Source organism: Mirounga angustirostris, unplaced genomic scaffold (genome assembly GCF_029215605.1).
Source record: "Mirounga angustirostris isolate CCGP_5_RB_7025 unplaced genomic scaffold, mMirAng1.0.hap1 SCAF_16, whole genome shotgun sequence".
Taxonomy (NCBI): Eukaryota; Metazoa; Chordata; class Mammalia; order Carnivora; family Phocidae; genus Mirounga; species Mirounga angustirostris.
The window spans coordinates 855,644-876,361 of record NW_026991724.1 but is presented as its reverse complement, the minus strand read 5'-3'; the positions used below and the strand labels follow the sequence as shown (position 1 = coordinate 876,361).

At 62.0% G+C, this 20,718-nt stretch overlaps 1 protein-coding gene across 2 annotated transcripts in view; it reads right to left on the bottom strand.

Annotated features, from left to right (window-relative positions):
* CBFA2T3 (CBFA2/RUNX1 partner transcriptional co-repressor 3) overlaps window positions 1–17,725 on the bottom strand; it is a 94,645-nt gene extending 76,920 nt beyond the window's left edge. For both annotated transcript variants that reach the window (XM_064581555.1, XM_064581556.1), the window contains exon 1: window positions 17,328–17,725. In XM_064581555.1, the coding sequence (XP_064437625.1) occupies window positions 17,328–17,415 (88 nt within the window). In that variant the 5' untranslated portion in view covers window positions 17,416–17,725. The remainder of the gene's footprint in view (window positions 1–17,327) is intronic.
* Between the last annotated feature and the right edge of the window lie 2,993 nt (window positions 17,726–20,718).

Genomic DNA, 20,718 nt, shown 5'->3' with positions numbered 1-20,718 from the left:
CCTGGGGCCTCAGGGCCAGACCCCGGCAGCTGGCCTTGTTGCTGCCCAGGGGCAGAGGCGGGAAGACCCCCAGCCTCAGTGTGTGCTGGGCGCGTGATCCCACGCAGCGCAGTGTACCTTTGGTGCAGACCTGAATCGCACAGCAGTCGGCTCACCCCCAAATCCACGGTAGCCTGGAACGCAGGCCACGCCCCTGAGCACGCTCTCCCCGGGAACCAAAGCCGCCCCTTGGATTTGAGCCCCCCGTGGCTGTGCCCGAGGGCAGCTGGGGGCCAGACCTACAGAGGACAGGTCTCTGGAAGGAGCCTGGGAATCTTTGCTCTCATCAAGTACTCTGGAAGATTCTAAAGCTCATGAGTCCAGAAACCCAGCCTGCTCCCTGGGGACTCCCTGTCGAGTGGCCAGTGCTGCCTGTTCCCAAAACACCTCGGCCCCCAAGGCCGGGGCGCCCTGGGCCGACTGCACGGCCTTTCAGGGCTGTGTCCCCAGCCAGCTGTCGGGGACGTGTGCCGAGGACAGCAGTGCTGGGCGAGAGCACCCACGGGCAGGAGCTCGTCCGCCTCTCCTTGCCATCTCAGCACAGGGAGGATGACAGCCCGGAGGTCGCACCGCCTCCCCACGGAGGCCCTCTGCAGGCGCGCCCGCTGGATCCCCGCGCCCGTCCTGCGCGCCTGTTACTGGCCCCACCGGGCAGCTGGCAAGCGAAGAACCAGAGAGGGGTGGTCGCTCGCTCGAGACACACGGCGTGTAGGCAGTGGGGCTGGGCTCACCCCCAGGCTCTCACGCCCTCCCAGTCCAGCAAAGTTAACTCAGAAGATGGCACAGTCCCAACGGTGGAATACGGTTCAGCCAGAAAAAGGAACGCGGTCCCCATTCACGCAACAACGCCCGTGAACCTCCAAAGCCTCATGCTGAGTGAAGGAAGCCAGCCACAGGCTGCCTATCATCTGCTCCTGCTTATGTGAAACGTCCAGAAGAGCCACGGACCTAAGGCAGATCGGCGGGGGCAGGAGGACGGGGGGACTGCCAAGGGGTGTCGGTGTCTATTGGTGGGGATGGAAATGTTCCACACAGCTCCACTGAAAGCCGCTGGCTCGCATGCACTCAACTTGAGTCATCTCAAGAAAGCTGTTCCAAGATCAAAGCAGACCCAGACACCTTCCGAGCCCGACCGCCTTGTCCGAGGGGGCAGGGGCCGGGGAGGGGCCAGGCTGCAGGCAGCAGTGTGCCCGTGAGGCCCCAGCGGCACACCTCGGGGTGCAGGGAGCCCCAGAAGCCGTGGCGGAGCCCGTTGAGAGGGAAGGCCCCAGCGTGGGCCATGTGGGGAAGAAGACCTAAAATAATTCTAAGAACCTGAAACTCTGGGGAGAAGTGGGGGCTGCTGTGGTCACCTCGAATGGGGAACTCCTCGTGCAAGGAAGGAGAAGTTTTATCTCGGGGGGTTGGGGGAAGCCGGGCAGGGGATGGCGGTGGCGGGGAGGAGGGGGAAGGACTCCCACGCAGAAACACTCGAGTTGAGGGGCCTTGTCTGACTGTGACGAGGGAGGACTCCCCCCTTCTCCAGATGGGGAGACTGAGGCTGGGCCCGCTGCTGTCTTTGGGGGCTATGTGAACACGGGCCCCAGCGTATCTGGGTCAGAGTTCTGCTGCCCCCACTGCCAGCCGCGGGCCCACTGTGTGGGTCCCCTCTGAGTCCTCACCCCAGCTGGGCCCTGCCAGGCTCCCATTTGCTCGACCGTCCTGAGCTGAGGGCCCACGTCATGCGGGGCACCATCCAGGGCACTGGGGGTTTGGGCGAACGGGGTGAAGAGCTGGCCTCGTGGTGTTAGGTTCCAGCAGACAAGAGCAGGTCAAGGGCTGGGTCACTTAAAGCCATCCCGGGGCAGGCTCTGTGCCGAGTGCCAAGGACACTGGCCTGTGGGACCGACCCGGGCCTGCCCTGACCAACACGACCGCACAGTCCCATGGATAGCTGCTGTGGCCCCTGACCAGCTTTGGCAAACCGGGGCACCTCTCCATCGCCGACACACGGCTTAGAGCCCCTGGCAGGTGACGGCAGGTTTGTGCAGGACTCACGTGGAAAGCCAGGCCTGGAAGGAGTGTGGGTGCCCGGGGCCCAAGAGGGGGCTTGGGGCTATCACAGCAGCCTGGAGGTCTTGGATGGGAGGTGAGGCAGAGGCCAGAGGCGGCGTGGGTGTGCTGTCCCCATTAAGCTCGGGCACAGGAGAGAATATTCTAGAAGTAAGTTAGCACGATGCTGTGATTGTCAGAGAGGCTGTGGGGGGACAAGACGGAGGGAAACCAGGCGAAAGAGAGAGAATCAGGAGCGGAGGGTGGAGAGGAGGGTCTCGGGGAAGCTTGCAAAGATGACAAAGAAAACGTGGGAACAGGGAAACGCTGCTGTCTGGGCCCTGGGAGGAAAGGTTGGCTCTTAGTTTAAAAGCTCCAAGGAGGACGGGTCTGTCGTCCCCTCGGGTGATGTTCAGCAGAATCCTGCAGGGCTAAGACGAGACCCTTTGAGGACGAGCCCAGGACCCCAGGTCACCACTCCTGGCGCCTGCGCCCTCGGGAAGCCCCTCAGACACAGGTGGTGTTACAGTGCCGTCTCAGCAATGGGGCTGAGGCCAGTGTGGCCCTCCCCTCGTCCCCCACGGCCAGTGAGGACGGCCATCGGTGGGATCGTCGTAGGGGCACCAGCTCCAAGGACCTCGAGGGGCCAGGGCGCAGAGGCTGCTGGAAGGCAGCAGAGAAGATGAGAAATCGGAAGCCCAGCAGTCCTGGTCTGGGAAGGGGCCTCTGGGATGGGGACAGGAGCCCCGTCATGGTGGAACAGCCATCTGGGAGTAAGGCTTCTGCAGAAACCTTGGTTTTCCTTCAGAGAAGGGCTGGTCCAGGGTGCATCCTCTGTACCTTCTCTCTTCCTCTTTCTTCCTGCCTGGAAGGCAGATGTGATGCTTGGAGGTGGTGCAGCCACTTTGCAGCCAGGAAGCCATGAGGAAGAGGATGGTGGAACAGGAAGAGCACAAAAGCCTGGTCCTTGCACCACCTGCTCCACTCGCCTCTGGGCTTTCGTCATGTGGACAAGAAGAGTTCACGCTGCCGTTAGAGTCTCTGCTACTTGGCACCGCACACAACCCTACTGGACACAGGCTTGCCAGAGTTAGGAAATAAAAACACAGGATGCCCAGTTAAATCTGCTTTTCAGATTGACAGTGAATCATCTTTAGTATGCATGGGTCCCACCCTGTGTCTGGGACATGCTCATCCTCCACAGTTGATCTGAAGTTTGACTCTTAACTGCAGCTCTGTTCACGGATGAAGTCATGGCAGCCGGAGGGGTTTGAGGTCTCGTCACGAGCAGGTGGTGGGAGCAGGTGTAGACCACGTCTGCTGTGCTTGGGGGCTGCCCTTGTTTTCATTCTGGCCTGGCGTCTCTAGCACTTTCTTAAACCTGCCGTCATGGGACGTGCAAAGAAGACTCGGAAAAGCCACACGACTCACAGGACCGAAGACAAGAGAGAGAGGGCAAGCAGTGGGATGTTCTCCTCGGACATTTTCACTGCATTTGACAGAAGTGTCAGTGGTCCATGGACTGCGGGGGGCGGCTGCCCCCCAGAGCTGGTGTGTGGCTGCTGACCCAGGACTTGAAGGGAAGGGGATTTCGAGTTTGCCCTGTGTGCCCGGGGCCGTCAGAAGCACCTTGTTGTGCGGGATGCAGAGGCCTCGTCTGCACTGAGCATGAAGCTTCTTTGAGGCATGGCCATGCCCGTGACATGCCCTGGAAGGGGCACCCAGGTCCCTGGACAGTGGCCTGCAGCCCAGGCCAGCCAGTGGGGCCAGAGGTCCACTTGAAAGGACTGAGAACCGACATCCAGGTTCTTGGGAACCACATTTCCAGGAGGGGCACTCGCTGAGCCCCGCAGAGCACCTTCCCCCACGTCTCCTCTGGCCCTGGGGGTGCTCAGCACGCCCCCAGTAGAGAGGACTGGCATTACCCCAGGAGGACATCCCTAGCGCCCTGCACCTGGGGGGTCACAGGGCCAACCCCTGCCCATTTCTGCACACAGACGTGGATGCTTTGGCTTGCTCTGGAGGTGAGCTCGGGGGCACACCCCCCATGTAACACACCTGTGCCCACGCTGTGGTCCGCGGAGGAGGAAAGAAAAAGAGCCTCCGTGCCCTCCTCCTCTGCCCTGACGCAAAGGCCACCGGAGGCCCCAGGTGGGGACACTGGCTGGGCAGGCAGGATGGGCACTGCAGCCAGCTCGCTCGACAGCACCCCTGGAGGCGAGGCCCAGGGCAGGAGGGAGGTCATGGGCCCCAGGCCCCGAATGCAGGGGTGAGGCCCAGGGCACCCCCAGCAAGGCCTCTGGTGAGGCCCCATGGCCTGCAGGACACGCACGGGAGGGTTGGCGGGAGCCCTGAGGCTGGAGTAAGTGTTCATCTCTTGCTATGGTTTTATTTTTTATTTTTTCAAGAAAATTATTTTTCCTGTGGTGAAAGAACGGAAAATTGCCCATTTTAACCATTTTGAGATGAATAATGCAGCAGCGGCGAGGGTCCTGACGATGCGGTGCAGCCCCCAGCCCCGTCTGGCTTCAGCGCAGAAGGGACCTGTTCCCATGACCTGTCATCCTGGTGCCTCTCGCCGCCTGCCACCAGGGACCCGTTCCTGTCTGTGGGTGGGCCTGCTCCTGGCGTCCCGTGCATGCAACCACGTGGCAGGAGGCCTCGTGCCTGGCTGCTCGTTCTCAGCATCCCGGCTCCGCACTCTGCCTTCCCGGAGCCGCTCGCGGATGATGCTTCTAGAGCACCCAGGTCCCAGGCGCCATCCCGGCGGGGAAGCGAGCGGCAAACGTCAGACCCTGGTGAGAACGGCCTCCCGCTGAATCCCGGAGGGTCTCGGCTCAGCCTGGTGCTGGCAGGGGTGGGTGGGCAGGCACAGGACTGGGTTCGAGGCCTGGCCCAGCCACAGAGGTGGTGAGGCTCCTCATCTGTCTGACCTCCCGTCTCCTCACACTGTGGGTGGAGGGCTGTCGGCCGGCAGGGGTCTCCTCAGAAACAAGAGGGACCTGGCTTCTAGGGAAAAGAAATGGAGAGCCTGACGGCCCCCCAGGCCCAACCCCTGCAACGGTGTCTACAGCCAGGGGGGTCTTCAAAACCCGCGTGCACACGGCCAGACTATCCAGGCGCACTGGCAAGACAGCTGGAAGGCATCGGCGAGGTCCTCAAGTGCCACGTTGTTCCAGCAAGAGCGTGGGCCTGGGGTCTGCACATTGCTGTGGGTCACCTCACCTCTCCTGGCTGGAGTCCCACTTCACACCTCCCCTGCAGGGGACTCTGACCACAGGCCTTTGTCTCTGGGCATAAAACCCAGCAAGGCTCCCTGCCTCCCAACCTTCCTCTGCTGGGAACAGCTGTCCCACACGGGTGAGAAGGCACCAGGGGCCCTCAGTCCTCTTGCTGCTGAGCAGGCTGCCAAGGGTCAGCGGCCCTCGGGGGGTGTGCCTTTGTGGACTTTCTATTGATGTCCATTAGATCCCAGACTCTAGGTCAGGTGTTAACCTGTAGGAAATTGACAAGTTGCAAACCATTTTTGTTTCATAAAAAAGGCTGTGCTTTACTGACTCAGTAGAATGTCTCAGGTGACATTCTGTTTCCACGGGATTTAAAACTGCCCATGTCCTCCCTTGAGTCACATTTGCCAACCTGCTGGTTTCTCATCAATGAGGGAGATGCGTCTTTGACACATGCTTCCTATATGTTCATATAAGAACATGTTCTTAACATATGTTTTTAAGTTTTTGAAAGGTGTACTTTGGATTTTCCTTCCTGCCTTCCTAATTTCTTCCTCTTCTGCCCGTCCATCCATCTACCCATCCACCTGTCCACTCATCTACTCATTCATCCCTCCATCCACCATCTATCCACCCACCATCCATCTATCCATCCACCAATCCATCCACCCATCCATCCATCTGTCCGTCTATATCAGAATTGGAATTCCAAAGTGAGACAGTTGGGTCATTTAATAACATGCTTATTTGAATTGAAAGCTGACAGATAGCAGTCTGGGTGGAACGGCCCCCAGTGAAAACCAGTCCTGCCGATTTGGTTTTGTGGTGACTAATTCTGTGTGCTAAACCCGCAGCTTCAGAGTTTTCATGAAGATAGGCCCCAAGCACATATTCAGTATAAAATATACCATAAGCCAGACAACATGACCTTTGACTGTTTAAACAACAATGTTCAGGTTGGCACCTGGCACCACCATCAAGGGTCCCGTGTCTGCTCGTTGGTTTAGAAGGACGTTCTCGGCGCCACGTCTCTCCCCCTCCGCCCCCAGGCTGCAGTCTCACCTCCCCCACATTGCTGTGTTTCAGACTGAGGTGGGCACACGCCTGCAGAGCAAGGGTCTGTGGGACAGGTGTTTGCCCTCGTGTGTTGCTCACTAGCCTCACACACGTCTGCACGAGGTCGGCTGCGGGTGTGAAGACCTGCCCTTCTCGCAACCCTGTGGCCGGGCTGTGGGATGTAGTAACCCTCACCTTTGCAAACCTCTCTAGTGGCCACGAGGTCACCGTTCTCCACCAGAAAAGCAGCAGCTCAAGGTTCCGCTTGTGTGACTGAGCTGGGTCAGGCCGATTTGTAAGAAATATCACCTTAAAGGGAACTTGGCTTTTTCAAAGCAATTTTAGGGGACATGCGGGCGAAAACAGTAAGAAACCATGGAGACACTGGGTTCAAGACTAGTCCCTGGCGTCCAGGATGGGACAGTTCCCTTCGCTACCGGGGGCTGCCGTGCTCTCTGTGCCACATGCATGTTCAGTCTCCTTCACAGAGACCAGAGGATGATGGGAAGTCGTTTCTGGGAGAGCTCGGTGCCCAGAAGCGCTGTGACGGCCACGCCCACCGTTTATGATGACACGCCTGCCCCCTGGTAGCCCTGCTGGTTGCTCGGGGGTCCCAGGCCTGCTCCCATGGGCAGCGCTGCCAAGTCTCCCTGCCCTCTTCACGGGCTTGATGGGGCTGGACCCTCCGTCGTTCTGTTTCTGACCCCCCAGCCTGAGCCACGGCCCCCTCTGCAGTGCGGTGGGACCACGTGGGGGATGTCCCGGGGGCTCAGCGGCAACTGGGCAGACGCAGAAGCCCCTGCGAGCCTCTTCCTGCTGGAGGGTCTGAGGCCACTCAGAGCAGCTTTCCCAGCGTCCTTGGAGGCCTCGTGCTCCCAGGCTGACACGGTTCAACACCCACACGACGCCAGGGTCTGCCGCCAGCCGACCTTCCTCCCGTGTGCTCGGCAGGAGAGGAGGCTGGCGGCGGGTGGGGAGGTTCCAGAGCGAGGGCCACCTTCCCGGCCTCCCCGCTTGCAGCTGGACAAGCCCCACGGCCTCACGGGGGCCGACCACTAAGCCCAAGCGAGGCACCCCCCCTCCGCGCTCTGCCTCCTGCCTCGCCTCTCTGGCTGGTTCCCACACATGAGAAACCTCCAGAAGCCACAGCCAGCCACGACCTCCAGAAACATCCACGCCGTTGCTGGACTCTCGCACTGTACGGAAAGCCTTTACCTGCGGGAGCTGGGAGGCAGTCTCCCTCCAGCCGCACCCGAAGCCCGGCCTGGGCTCCTGCAGCCAGAGAGAGCTCAGCCAGCTGCCCGCACCCACGTCACATCATCGCGGAGGGAAGATTGGGAAAGAATACATCGACCATGATACTTTCATGTAACAATGTAAAAGACCAAAAATCACAGTGTGTCTGGGAAGGACACATACAGATAAACATAGTCCCTTGGATGGTTGCAGCCTCGAGGCGCTAAGGGCTGACATGTTCTTGCCCCGTGTTACAGAGGAGGCTACAAGAAGGCGGTGGGGGTCCAGCAGTTCGATCCAGACGCCCCTGGGGCTGGCTGAGGGGGTCCTGCCCCCACACCCGGCCTGAAGCAGCTCGTGGCTGGGGCAGCCTCCGGGGGCAGGCACGGCGCCTGTGGTAATTCATTTTTGCAGAGAAGCGGAGGGGAAGGACAGGCTCTTCAACGAGGCGCGGAGGACCCCGAAGGCTCTTGGTGACATGCGTGTCAACTATTTCATAACTTAAGTGAAAGGGAGGCCACGGACACGAGCGAGGAGTGTGGTGGAGGCCCAGGTGCCACGAACGGGTCGGACCAGTCCCTCCCAGCCCCCGGGTCCACGGACTCCGAGCAGCCTGCCGGTGGATGGGGGCCACATGTGGAATGTTCTGTGTTCCCACAGCCAGAGCAAAGGAGGAGAAAAAAGCCAGTGCAATTGGCTTTAATGCTGTTTTGTTAAATCTGATCACTTGCACAGGTATTCAAAGTTAAAAATCATTAAGGTATTTTGCACCCGATTTTTGCACAAAGACTTTGAAAGCCGGCGCCAGGGTGACTCGGGTTGGGGGTGCACTGAGGCTCAGCGGGGCCCTGTGCTGAGAGGCAAGGCCCCACTGTCCTCATCCTCGGGTGGAGGGCTGAGCGGCAGGGCTGTGGGTCCAGCTGTCTCTGGGTGGCCCTGGGAGGGAGGGCCGGCGGGAAGCACCTGGCAGTTTCGGTTTCCGACAGGAAGCAGCCTGCTCCTATCTCCCTCGCCCCAGCTGCACCCTCTGCCCCAAACCTCTGGGTGGCAGCCCCTCCCGGAGAGCCCCCAGGTGGGGACAGCCCCTCTGGCTGCAGACAAGGAAGCCTGGCTGGGGGGCCGGGGCCAAGCAGAGCCCCTTGAGGTCTCCCGGGCCTCCCAGCCCTTGGGAGTATGAGGCCCCTGGGGGCCATGAAGGCAGAGAGGGGCTCTGACTTGCACTTTTTGTCACCTGTCTGTCACCTGCTTTTAGGATGTGTGGTCCCAACCTTGATGTAGAGAATGTTGTGGTGGTAGAGGGGCAGGACCAGGCTTGACGTCTGTCTGTCTGTCCATGTGTGCAGGCCTGGCTGAACATCAGGACAATGCCCCCCACGCAGGGCCCTGGGAGGGAAGTGGCAGAAAGCAGGGGCTGCTGAGGGTGGTCAGCGGCAGGGAAGAGGCCAACTGCTGCCCGTCTGGGCTCTGACGCTGAGCTCCAGGCTTGAGCGTTGGGGTCCCCTGCCCTGGCCGGCAGAGCCCTGCACACACTGGGGGCTGGGACCCTTAGGTCTCGTCTCTTAGTAAGGGAGCCCAGCTGTGAGGAAACCCCAGCGCCCAGCCCTGGAGCAGAGGGGCCCCGTCTCTGAGGAAACCCCAAGTCTCACACGGGGATGTTCAGGACTGTGTCGGGCTGGCCTCAGGGGCCTGGGATCTGAGGCCATGGGAGCTTGCGGTGAGGGGCACAGCTGGGGGGACAATGGGCAGAGGTCCCTCCTGCTCCTCCCGCTGGCCCTCCCTCCCACTCAGCTCTCCCTCGTAGGCTCTGCGAAGTCGGGGCTTTCCACAACACTCAAAATGCACCCCAACTTGGGAGGAAAGGAGGAAGCTCCGGGAGCCACAGGGTGGGGAAAATTGCCCAGTTCCTTCTCCACTGTACTGTCTCTCAGCCGCCCCAAGTGGCCTTTGAGGGAAGGGCCTGCAGGGGGTCACGGGCAAGCTCCCGGGAGGCAGTGACCATGGGGACCTGGGGGAAAGAAGGCTGGCCCCGGGGCTGGACGCTGTGCTGGAGCCGTCCCTCACCAGGCACCTCGGCCCCTCTGGGGGCTGCCTGTCGTCCCCACGTCACAGATGGAGACAGGCCTGTGGGGTTAGGGGGTTACCAGCCTGGCCCTCCCACTGCGGCCATGGTCTCACCGACCTGCTGCCTCACGGCTAAGCAGGTGACATCAGGGAATCCAGGCCATGCGGGTCAGAACACAGACCCCCGCCCAGGCCACATGCTCAGAGCAGCCTCCTCTGAATGGCTCGCGTCCCTCTCCTGAGCCTCCTCACCCTGTACCTTCGTCCTTCTTCACAGGACCCGTGAGGCTCCTCGGGCCCAAGAGAGGGGCACAGCCAGCGTGGGCGCCAGGCCCTCGGGTTCCCTCCCCTCCCCTGGGCTGAGGGCACCACGGACAAGGCCACGTCATTAGAGTAAGGACTGTGGTGGGGCTGGGCTCTGCCGTCGGCCCCGTGTGTCAGACCTGCCTGCTCATCTGTACCTCTGTCCCCTCCAGGCGGCAAGTCCCGAGTGGGCAGGTGGCCCCACACTGCTTCCTCTCAGAAAGGGACCCGTTTCCATACCCAGCCCTCCGAGAGCCGCACCAGAGGTCCACACCCCTCTCCAACCCTCAGCTGCAGGGAGTGCCGCTCAAAACCACTTTGAACACTTCGGTGGGGGGCAGTGATAACCCGGGGCCACGGTCGGCGCTTTCAAAGGGCTCCCCAGCAGCAGCCAGCAGAGAGGGCTTCCCTGGAGGGGCCCTGGGCTGGGCGGGCAGCCCTGTCTCCATCAGCTGGGACTCACGGGATCCAGGCGTCAGCTGCACCTGCTCTGGGATCCCTGGGGTGGAGTGAGCGGATCCCACCGCGGGCTCAGAGAGGGTCCAGCTGGGGGCATGGGATGCTGGGTGAAGCTTTCATACCTGGAGTGGTAGATGCAAAAGGGATCTCTTTCTTGAGGTCCCACCTTGGGGCCCTGCCTAGGACGTGCTGTGTGACCTTGAGCAGGTTTCCTGACCTCTCCGATCTGTGTCCTCATCTTACAATCAGGCTGATGACGCCTTGAAGGCTGGCTGGGGGAAGCCGCACGCAGGCCCAGGAAGGAGTCTGGAGTAGATTTTCCCAACCTGCCCCATCTGCCTGTCCCCTCCAGCAGCCTGCGGAACAACAGCAGGGTCCAGCTCCCATGTCCCTGTTCTCAGGGCTTGCTGCCGCCAGTGATACAGAGGGTGAGGTCCCCAGCGCTGTGTCCCAAGGAGAGTGTCAGGCCCACTTGGGAGACCTGCGCTGCCCCAGGGACAGGCCTCCTGGGGCTCGCCCCTCTCCCCACCGGCGGATTGCTGAGCCCCCAGCGATGCCGACCAGGCCCTCCCATCAGAGTAGAGGTGGCCCCACCCGGGGACGGGTCTGCCCAAGTTCTCCCAGACGCCAGTCCCGGTTGGTGAGCCCACGTGGGCACCACACCTGATTCCTCCTGACCCACCAGCGCTGCTGCTGGGGAAGGGGTTTGCACACCTCTGACCAGGGCCCTGGGCCCTGTGGCCAAGTGGGTGCTGGGAGCAGTGGGCAGGAAGAGTGGGGGCCATTCCTCGCTCCCATGGTCTGCTGCCTGGTACTGTCCATACTGAGACTTCTCAGGCTGCAAGGGAGGGGACTGTAGACCCCCCAGGGACACCCTCTGGCTAGGAGAGGCCGCCAGGGTCTAGCAGGAGCCACCCCATCCTTGTCCCCATCGCCTGGGAGGAAGCTGAGGCCCGTGTGGACACGCTTTGGGGAGTTTCCATCGCTGGCCACCTGGCCCCACCTCGGACTCAACTCTAGATTCTGAGCTGGTCCCCAGATCTGGAGGGCTTGACCTTGCCAGGTTGGGGCTAGAGGTGGACACAGCTGAGGGGGCTCAGGGGGGCTCCAGAAGCCCTCATGGTCTCAGCCAAAGCAGCCCTCTCCGTGGACCAGCTCTTAGGCTGACCTGTGACCCAGACCCCCTGCTTGCCACTTTGGGGAGGTGGGGGAGGGGAAGGGTCTCAGCCAGGCTCATTTGGTGGTGCCGAGTGACCTGTCCAGCTCCTACCATCTCCAGGAGGCTTAGACGCCAGGTGCCCCCAATAACTGGCCACGGGCTCTGCAGGTGTGGGTGCCCTCCAGGTCCATCTCTGAACACTTCCCCTTGGGGCCCAAAGGGTCAGCCCCCAGGTCCAACTCTGGCCCTGGCCCTCTTGCTGTGTGGCCCCAGCAAGTCACCCTCGGCTCGGGGCCTCAGTTCCTGTCATGACAGATTTGGGATCTTGAGAGCAACACAGGCCCCGCGGCAGCGGCAGGCACACGCAGTGCGCGGGGTGGCTGACCCTCCCCCAGGCAGGGGACGCGTGGACTCACACCAAGTGCTGAGCACCCTGTGAGCCAGCTGCCGTGGGCACCGGGGGGGCCTGCAGTGAGCAGGGAGCGGAGCCAGCTCGCCGGTGCCACTGGGGAGAGAGACGATAGATAAATACGGAGACCCAGGAAATGCCGGCTTGGTCTGTTGCAGTAAATGGAAGGGGGGAAACGCAGCGGGAGGGGGGGTGAGGAGGGAGCAGGGCAGATGCCTGAGGGAAACGGCCTCAAGGGGGGGGGGAGGATGGCACATGGAAAGGCCCGGGGGCTGGAAGGACAAGCGTGAGGGTGGGAGGCCAGGCGGAAAGGGGAGAAGCCCTCGGAGGGCATGCATGCAGGTGTGATGTGACCCAGCTCAGTGTTTCACAGGCTCCCTCTTGCAAACGACAATGACAAAGCAGCTCAGCAAAGTGTCACGAGAAGTGTCCCCACTGATGCCCGCCTCCATCGTGGGCAGCTGTCCGGCGATCGCCCCAGGGGGTTTGCCCACCCCGGCTGCGCACGTGGAACATGCACGTGGCGCTTTAATAACGAGAATTTCACCAGCACCCACTGCAGTCTGATCTCTGGCCCCATAACAACGGCTACGAGTGACCTGGAGTCCACGGGCACTTCGGCCAGCCCGCAGGTCCCCCCGGGGGTGGGTGGCACTCGGAGAGGCCTCTCTTCTCCCCGGGAGCTGCCCCCTGCCCTCTCCCCTCCCTTGGCTAGCAGCAACTGAGGCCTCATCCAGAGCAGATGTCTCTGGGGAAGAGCACTGGAGGGAGAGTCCTGGCTTAGCTGTAAGCAGCTCTGGCCTCTCCCTGGGGCCACTCTTCCTGGCTGCCCCTCCCCCGGGCAACTGTCGCCACGGAAGTGAAAGTGCGTGAGAAAGCCCCACACAGCTGGGTGCTGAGCCAGGTTAACACTACGCCTCTCTTTTCAGGCAAGATACCTTGAGAAGTGAAAGCCTTCTTTGCCTCCTCCAGCTGCCCCCTGGGGACCGCTTCCTCCAGGAAGCTCTCCTGCATCACACCCGCCCTGCAGCTCCGGCTTCCTGGACTCAGATTCAGGGTTCAGCGGATGGGGAGGACGTGGCTGGTTGGTGTCCTCCTGCCAGTTTGCCCCAGGAAGCTGTGGCATGGGGATGGCACAGGGAAGGGACAGGCACGTTTCAGCAGGAAGGGAAGGTCCCAGGGGAAGAATGCTCCACATTTACTGCAGGAGGGAGGGAGCCCTGCTTTCCCCAGGGAAGCAGAGTCTCCCCTCCACAGGCTTCCTCTTTGTCCTGACATGAGCCTCGGGGGATCGGGGGCTTGGCACGTGGAACCAGCCTTCTGGACTGAGTCCAGAGCTCCTCTGCCCTGCGTGGCCCTGCTCCCGTGCTCTGCACCCTGGAGGACCGTCCGGGGGCCTTGGGAGATGCTGGGACAGAGACGTGGGTGTGTGACTCCTGAGACTTCCCAACAGCCCTGCTCCTCTCCCTCTCCTGGGCTCTCTCCCCGCTCCTTTCCCTCAGGCGAGGGGAGGTCAGCTCTCAGACCTCTGTTTAACCTGTGACCTTGACAAATGGTTCCTCATCAAACTGCCCATTCTCCGTCCCTTCCTCGTCCTGCTGGATCCCTGCCAGGACCGACCAATCTGGCAGAGGCTCTGGGACTGGCTGCCTTCCCCAAACAGGCCCTACATCCATCTGCAGGGGCAGCACAGCCACGTTCTATCACACCCTTGCTCTTGCCTGCTGGGTGCCCCTTGGAACGTCGGTATCTTTTTCTGAGATGGGGAGTCACCGTGTCACGCAGGGCTTGGCAGGCCCTGAGCCACAATCTTGACCTAGGAGCCCCCAGCGCTGTGTTCGGGGGGAGCAGGAGGTGGGGGATAAGGTCACCTTGGGTCTGGGGAGGGCTGAGTGGAGGGAAAGGCCCCACGGGGTGTGGGCCGAGAAGGGACAGGAGGCCATCCTTCATGTGGCGACAGGATAGACCATACCCAGCAGCAAAGTTGCTAACGGTGCTTTGGCACAGACGTAGGTGCATGGTCATGGCCATGTCACAGGTCAGGCGGCCTGAGGGGCTCGGCCCTGGGCCCTCACTGCAGAGAGGGCCTCATGCATGCTCCCACCCAGATGCCCCGGGCCTCCCTGTGTGGGTCTGCCAGTGTCCCACCGTCCCCACAAGCATGGCCAGACACGGTGGCTGAGTGAGAAGTGGGGATGGTGGGGGTTGGGCCAGGGACAGCCTTGCTCCCCTGGAGGCCCTGGGCCTCCCTTGCAGCTGGAGGCCCTAGGCCCAAGCCCTGACCATGGGCTACGGCAGAGGGGGACTCTGGGCACCTTTCCCCCAGTCTGCTGCCTTGATGCAGATGGGACAGTTGGAGATCTGGTCACCTGCATTGGGGGGCCCCAAATCCAATGACAAGCGTCCTTCTAAGAAGAGGAGAGGACCTAGGAGAGGACAGCGACAGAGGCTGGAGGCACGTGGCCACAGCGGGAGCCCCGGGAGCCTCCGCAGGGTGCGTAGCCCTGCCCACGCCTTGATTTTGGACTTCTGGCCTCCAGGACTGGGAGGGAATAGACTTCTTCTCTAAGCCACCTGGTTTAGGTAATTTGGTATAGCGGTCGCAGGAAACTGATAGAGCGGGGAAGGGCTTGCCAGCAGAGAACGTGCCAGAGAAGAGCCTATGGTCCCGGAGAGGGGACAGTGAGGATGGGGGATGGGAGGGCATGATGGGGCGGATGAGCCCGTGCCCTGAACCCCCCCACCCGGGGATCTCGAGCTAGGCCAGCTCCAGCTCAGGATGGCACCGGCCCTGGGGTCTTGCCCACACCTGCGAACATCCCAGCCTACGATTGCTTGGATTCCTCCATGGACGGGATGCTCATTACCTCCCTGGTCACACTCAAGCTGCAACCTGCCACCTGGACCCCACCCTGTCCCTCTCCAGTGACACAAAACAGGCCTGACTCAGTTTTTCCCCAGGCCGGTCATGGTAAGCTGTCCTCCGGCCTCCTCTGCTTCGGGCTACATCAGAGGGCTTCCAATGCTTCCGTCCCGGCCCCTGTGCCAGGTGTGCTGGCTCCCGCCTCCTGTTCTGCAGGGGGTACAGCAGCCTGACCTCAGTTTCCCCACCCGCAAAGTGCGCTGCTGGAACCAGAGTCTGTGCATGGCTCCTAGTACATACAGTCGGCGCCTAATAAATCCGAGCGAAGTAAACACTCCTCTAAAGGGGGTCGCTCCTCCCACTACGCAGTCGGGTCCACCACCACGCGGGGTCCTGACAGATCCTGGACCTCGGCCACCAGCAGGGCTGGGGGGCCCCAGGTCCCCGGCGAGGCTGCTCAGGGGCCCCCAGTGCCCGGCAGTGGGACCTGGTGGCCAGAGGCGCAAAGTTGTCCGCTCCACCCCCGGCGCCCGCCTCGCGCCACGCGGCGTTCAGAGGTGTTTGCTCTCTGACGGAAGATGTTACTGTCTGTTCTGTCCATAGTCTGGAGCTACTTCATGTGTTCTAGAGGTCTCCAAGGTTTTCATGGACTCGGGGTACCTGTGGGCCCCGGAAACTGCAAGGTCGTGCTGTGCTGCCCACAGGCCTGTCCCCCAGGCCCTCAGGCCCCCAAAGGCTCCCCCGGCCGGGCCCCACCTGCTGCTCCCAGCATCGCAGACCCCCAGGCGCCTGGGGCGGCCTAGGGGCACGATGTCCCCCAGCACGGCTGTGGCCGTCGCGCGGGGCCAGCCAGGAGATTAAGGGAAGACACAGTGTGAGCTCCTACAAGTCAGAGCATCTCAGGGCTGGGACTCCTGTGCCCACGGAAGCCCCCAGCCCGACGCACTCGCCAAGTACCCAAGGCTCCGTGAAGCCCGCCGAGTGAGCAGTGAGCTCGGGATGCACAGAGACCATGGGGTCAATAAACCGGCAGCTGGAATTCTGCATCAGAGGTCCACCCAGACGATCTGCTCTGGGTGCCTGCAGCCTAACCAACACCGTGGTGACGTGAGCACAGCCATGTTCCTTGACACCTCCTGGCCCCAAATTCCTTCCACAGGTTAGCCCCACCCCATCCGAACAGAACGGCCTTCAGCAGCTCTCATGCACGCCCCCAGCTGCCTTCTCCCCCATTAGCCTCCAACAGGCCATTAGGGAGCCTCAGGACAGGATTTGACACGTGGGGAAACTGAGGGCCCGGGGAGGAAGGCCTGGTCTGAAGGCACCGTGGCAGGTGGCAGAACCAGGCTGCTGGTTCCAGGACAGTGGGGGCCGCCCCAGGAAGGGAGGGGAACTTGACAGGACCAGAGCCCCTGGCCAGCCTGAGGGGCGGGGGGACCATGTCCAGGGCCAGCGACCTGGCACCTCCTTCTGGGTATCTTCAAATCACCCACCTTGGTGGAAGCCAATGGCGCACGCATTATTGTGTGTCAAGGTGGGCTTCTACACAGCTGTGTTCTGGTCTGAAAGGTCAGGTGACTGATGGAGCCCCGGGTCAGGGGCTGGCCCTCGGGCCCCTGGACAGCAGCAGGGTGGGGAAAGAGGTCTCTGCAGAGGTGATGGGGACACGCCTGGGTCAGGGTGTCAGGAGCCCACCTGGACTCTGGACATGGCTGCGTCAGTGGGACTTGGGGCTAGGAGCTCTGGAAGGTTCCAAAGGCTCCCTGGAGCGTCGCCACGTGGCGTGGGCTGGGGAGTGGGGCTGCCTGCTTATAGGCCCCCTGAGGCTTGGGATGAGGTCCTATGAGGCCCCCAGGGACTTTGCAGTGGGGGTCAGGGGGTGTCAACGAGGCCTCCTCCTGGAGCCAGCAGCCCAGGGGGAGGGTGAAAGGCCTGGGTCCTCCCTGCCCCCCCACTTCCCTCTGACAGAGACTCCAAAGGGCAGGAGTCTTGGCAGAGCTTGCTCAACGGTGGGTACTGGGGTTGAGTCCTGGACCATCACTCGATCCTGCGGCCCTGGGCCAGGCCCTCTTCCCTGGGGCCTCAGTGTCCTTGTCCCACCCCTAAGTCCTAGTGTCCTCCCAGGAGGAGGACTCTGGGTACCTCCCACCTGTCTGCACACCACCTTTCTCACCAACTCCTGGGACCCTGCCCGCGGAGGAAGACAGAGCCCACTCCCTCCTAGATGGGCCTGAGGGGGCCACCGCCACTGCCTCAGGGTGGGGCCCCCACAGCCGGCCTGGCACCTGCCAGGTCCTCCCGGGGCCACCTGTCCCAGCTGTGTGGGACTCGCCCTGGGGGAGGCTGTGTCGGTGTTTGAGGTGAGTCAACACGGCTGGCTCGTGCTGTCAACAGAGCCGGGCAGGCAGGCGGCAGCTTGGAGATGTCACGCTCTGGCCACCTGCTCCTGCCGCCCCCCCCACGCCCCACCCGCCATCCCCTTACCTGGGCCGCCCTTCCTGGGACCCCGGGGCACTGAGCAGCTGGTGGACGCCGGGAGCCCGCTGTCCAGCAAGGGGGACGCCTGGGACATGGGTCTGCAGGTGGGTGTGGGAGACAATCCTCGTGCTGGGTGAGAGGTGGGCCGCCTCCGGGGGCCAAGGATGGCGGTGCGTGCCCCTCCTGACCTCGTGGGGTCTGGAGGGAAAGACCAGGGGCCGCAGCCAGCCTGGGTCTCTCGCAGCCCGAGGACTCTGCCCCCCGGACAGCTCCGGGCCTTCTAGCGGCCGCTGCCCGCCAGCCTGGGGAAGGGGCGGGAAGCTGCAGGGGCTCATGTGATGCAGGGCGGGCCTGGGGAGGCGCCGTGGGGGAGGTCTCCCTGCAGCCCGCAGACGAGCACGCAGCTGTGTCGCCCTGATAGCACGGCTGGGGGCCGGGGAGGCAGCATGCAGCTGTGCCCACCGCTTCCTCAACAGGAACCATCTGGGCCCGGCCCTGCCCGGCCTTCCCTCACGGCCATTCCGGTCTGACTTCCAACAACTTCCTCCTGCCGCCAGCCTGGTGACACCCCACCCACCTGCAGTCCGGATGGCCTGGAGCGCTGGGCATGTTTCCTCGAGCAGGGCTGGGGGGGACAGTGGCCATCCTGGAGGAGCCCCCAGCCCCACATGCCCCATGCACCTGTCCCCGCACCCCCCAAGCTTGCGCCCAGCCCTGCCTGCAGCCTGGGGTGCTTTATTCCTCTCGTCCCTCCCCTGTCCTCAGCCAGACTTTCCCCAGAGCCCACCTTTCTGGGGCCACTTCCCTGAGCATTGCCCTGCCCCCCAGTCAGACTAGGCGGTGCACCCTGACCAGCCACCCCCCAGTCCCCTGGGCTCTCCCTCGGCTGCCCGGGGCCTCCAGGAAGGACCACTACAGGGCAGGCAAAGATGCCCCTCTCTGTGCTTGGCCTCCTGGCTGGGGGCTCCTTGGAGATCCTTCCCCACTTCCAGACGGGTGCCTTGGGAGAAGAGTGGCCAAATTCTTTGGGATATGCTGAGGGAATTGGAGATGTTCCCCCAGTCTGAGGGATTCCAGAAACCGTGTCAGAGTCCTCTGTGACCATTCAGACCCCCTGTGTCCTGGAGCCCCCTCCCCACTGGGCACTCAGCAAAGAAGGTGCCAGGTCCATCATAGGCACTAAAAAGGCCACGTAATGAAGGCAGTGGTGGGACGGCAGCAGGAGAGCAAGCGGCCTCATGGATGAGACAGCATGGCCCATGCCCCTGCCCTGGCCAGCGGGCAGCTCCCTTGGGGACCCAATCACGGCTGCAGGCTCAGTGGCCTCACGTCGGCAGGTGTGTGGCCGGCCAACCCAGGGCTGGCCACAGGATTCTGTGCTGTGCTGATTGACTAGCACTAAATCTGTGGGTAATGCCTGCGCGTGGTAAGTCCTTCAAGTCGTGCAGAAGGGGGTCAGCCCTGAGTGAGACCCCTCCCCCACGGTGTTTCCTGCCGACGGTCTCCAGGGCCCACTGTTGTCACAGAGGTTTCAGTAGGGGTCCATCTGGAGTTGGTGCAGGAACAAGACCCTGCTTGTTCCTGGAAGCGGCTGCCCCATGTGTGTCAGCCCCGCAAGGTGGGCTGCCCCCCACCCCCAGGGTTCAGGGGGAAAGGAGGGTCCTGTGAGCCAGGGGCCGGTCCCTGCGCCTCACCTTTGTCCTCACAGCTCCTCCTCACTTCCTGCGCTCTGACTCTGGGTGGGACTGAGGGTCCGAGGGCCAACCTGGATGCCCCTCCCTGGCTGGTCTCCTCCTTGGAGTAGGGTGGTGATGGCAGGGCCCCAGGGCCCGGCCTGTTTGCAGGGGAGGGCCCTGCCCATGGCCTGCCCCTCAGTCAGCACTCCTGTCAGTACCTTGTCCTTGTTGCTGCTTTCTAGGCCGCACCCGGTGAGGCCCTCTGAGCTGGTGGGAAGAGAGACTTGGGGGCAGAGACCCCAGTGGAGGCAGCAGGTCAGCACCGGGTGGGGCATCCCCCACCCCCAGGTCAGACAGATGTTCAGGGCTCACACCTGCAGGGAGCACCCCCCACAGATGGGACACTTCCACTTTCGGGAAGAGGCCTCCTGTCTGGCCTGCTTTTCTAGTCAGCAAGGCTCTTGGGGGATGGGCTGGAAGGAGCAGAAAGTCACCCAGAGTGGGGGGTAGGGACTGCCCTGGCCCTTGGTGGCCACCTTGGGGGCACCTGCCCACACCCAGCCTGCCCCTCCCTGGCCAGGCAGTTGGTGCTTGTGGGGAAGCAGACGTTGGCTGTGGCTTTCAGAGCTGGGAGATAAGGAGCCAAGGAGGAAGTGGCTGCAGCAGGAGGGGGTGCAGGAGGGGGTGGGGTGCCGGGCCTGCCCATGCTGGTCCTGTGCGGCTCCCTCCAGAGACCACTGCCGTCTGACCTGTCCTCCTTCCCTCCCTCCCTTACAAGTCCCTATGGGGCCACATGAGGGTTACACAGGTGCCCTGCTTTCTGGGAACCTACGGGAGACAATGAATCAATAAGTCCTCAACAGATGTGGCCCATGGGGCAGTCAAGGGAGGTGATTGGGAAGCTGTGTCTGAGGGATCAATTAGGAGCTGCCCCTGGGGATGTTGGGGGAGAGCATTCCATGTAAAGGGGCTCTGAGGTAGTATTACCTCCAGGCTTTCAGGAATCTGTAGGATGACCAGAAAGCTAGAGGGAGGCTAGTGGGGGACTGTGAAGGAGATGACACTGAATGGGGATGGCCAGGGAACCTGTTAGGCTGAATGTCTTATTTCTGCCTCCTCTTCTAGCATGTAGGAGCCCCCGTGACTGCTGGGTGAGTGGATGGATGGATGGGTGGATGGATGGATGGATGGATGGATGGGTGGATGGATGTATGGATGAATTGATGGATGAATGGATGATGAGTGGAGGGATGGATGGATGAATGGACGAATGGATGGATGGATGAATGGATGATGAGTGGATGGATGGATGAATAGATGATGAGTGGATGGATGGGTGAATGGATGATGAGTGAATGGATGGGTGAATGGATGAGTGAATGGATGGGTGAATGGATGAGTGAATGGATGGGTGAATGGATGGGTGAATGGATGAGTGAATGGATGGGTGAATGGATGGGTGAATGGATGAGTGGATGGATGGATGAGTGGATGGATGGGTGAATGGATGGTGAATGGATGGACAGGTGAGTGGATGAGTGGATGTTTGAGTGGATGGGTGGATGTATGATGAGTGGATGGATGAGTGGATGGGTGGATGGATGGATGGGTGAGTGGATGGATGGGTGAATGGATGGTAGATGGATGGATGGATGAGTGGATGGATGGATGGATGGGTGAATGGATGGTGGATGGATGAGTGAGTGGATGAGTGGATATTT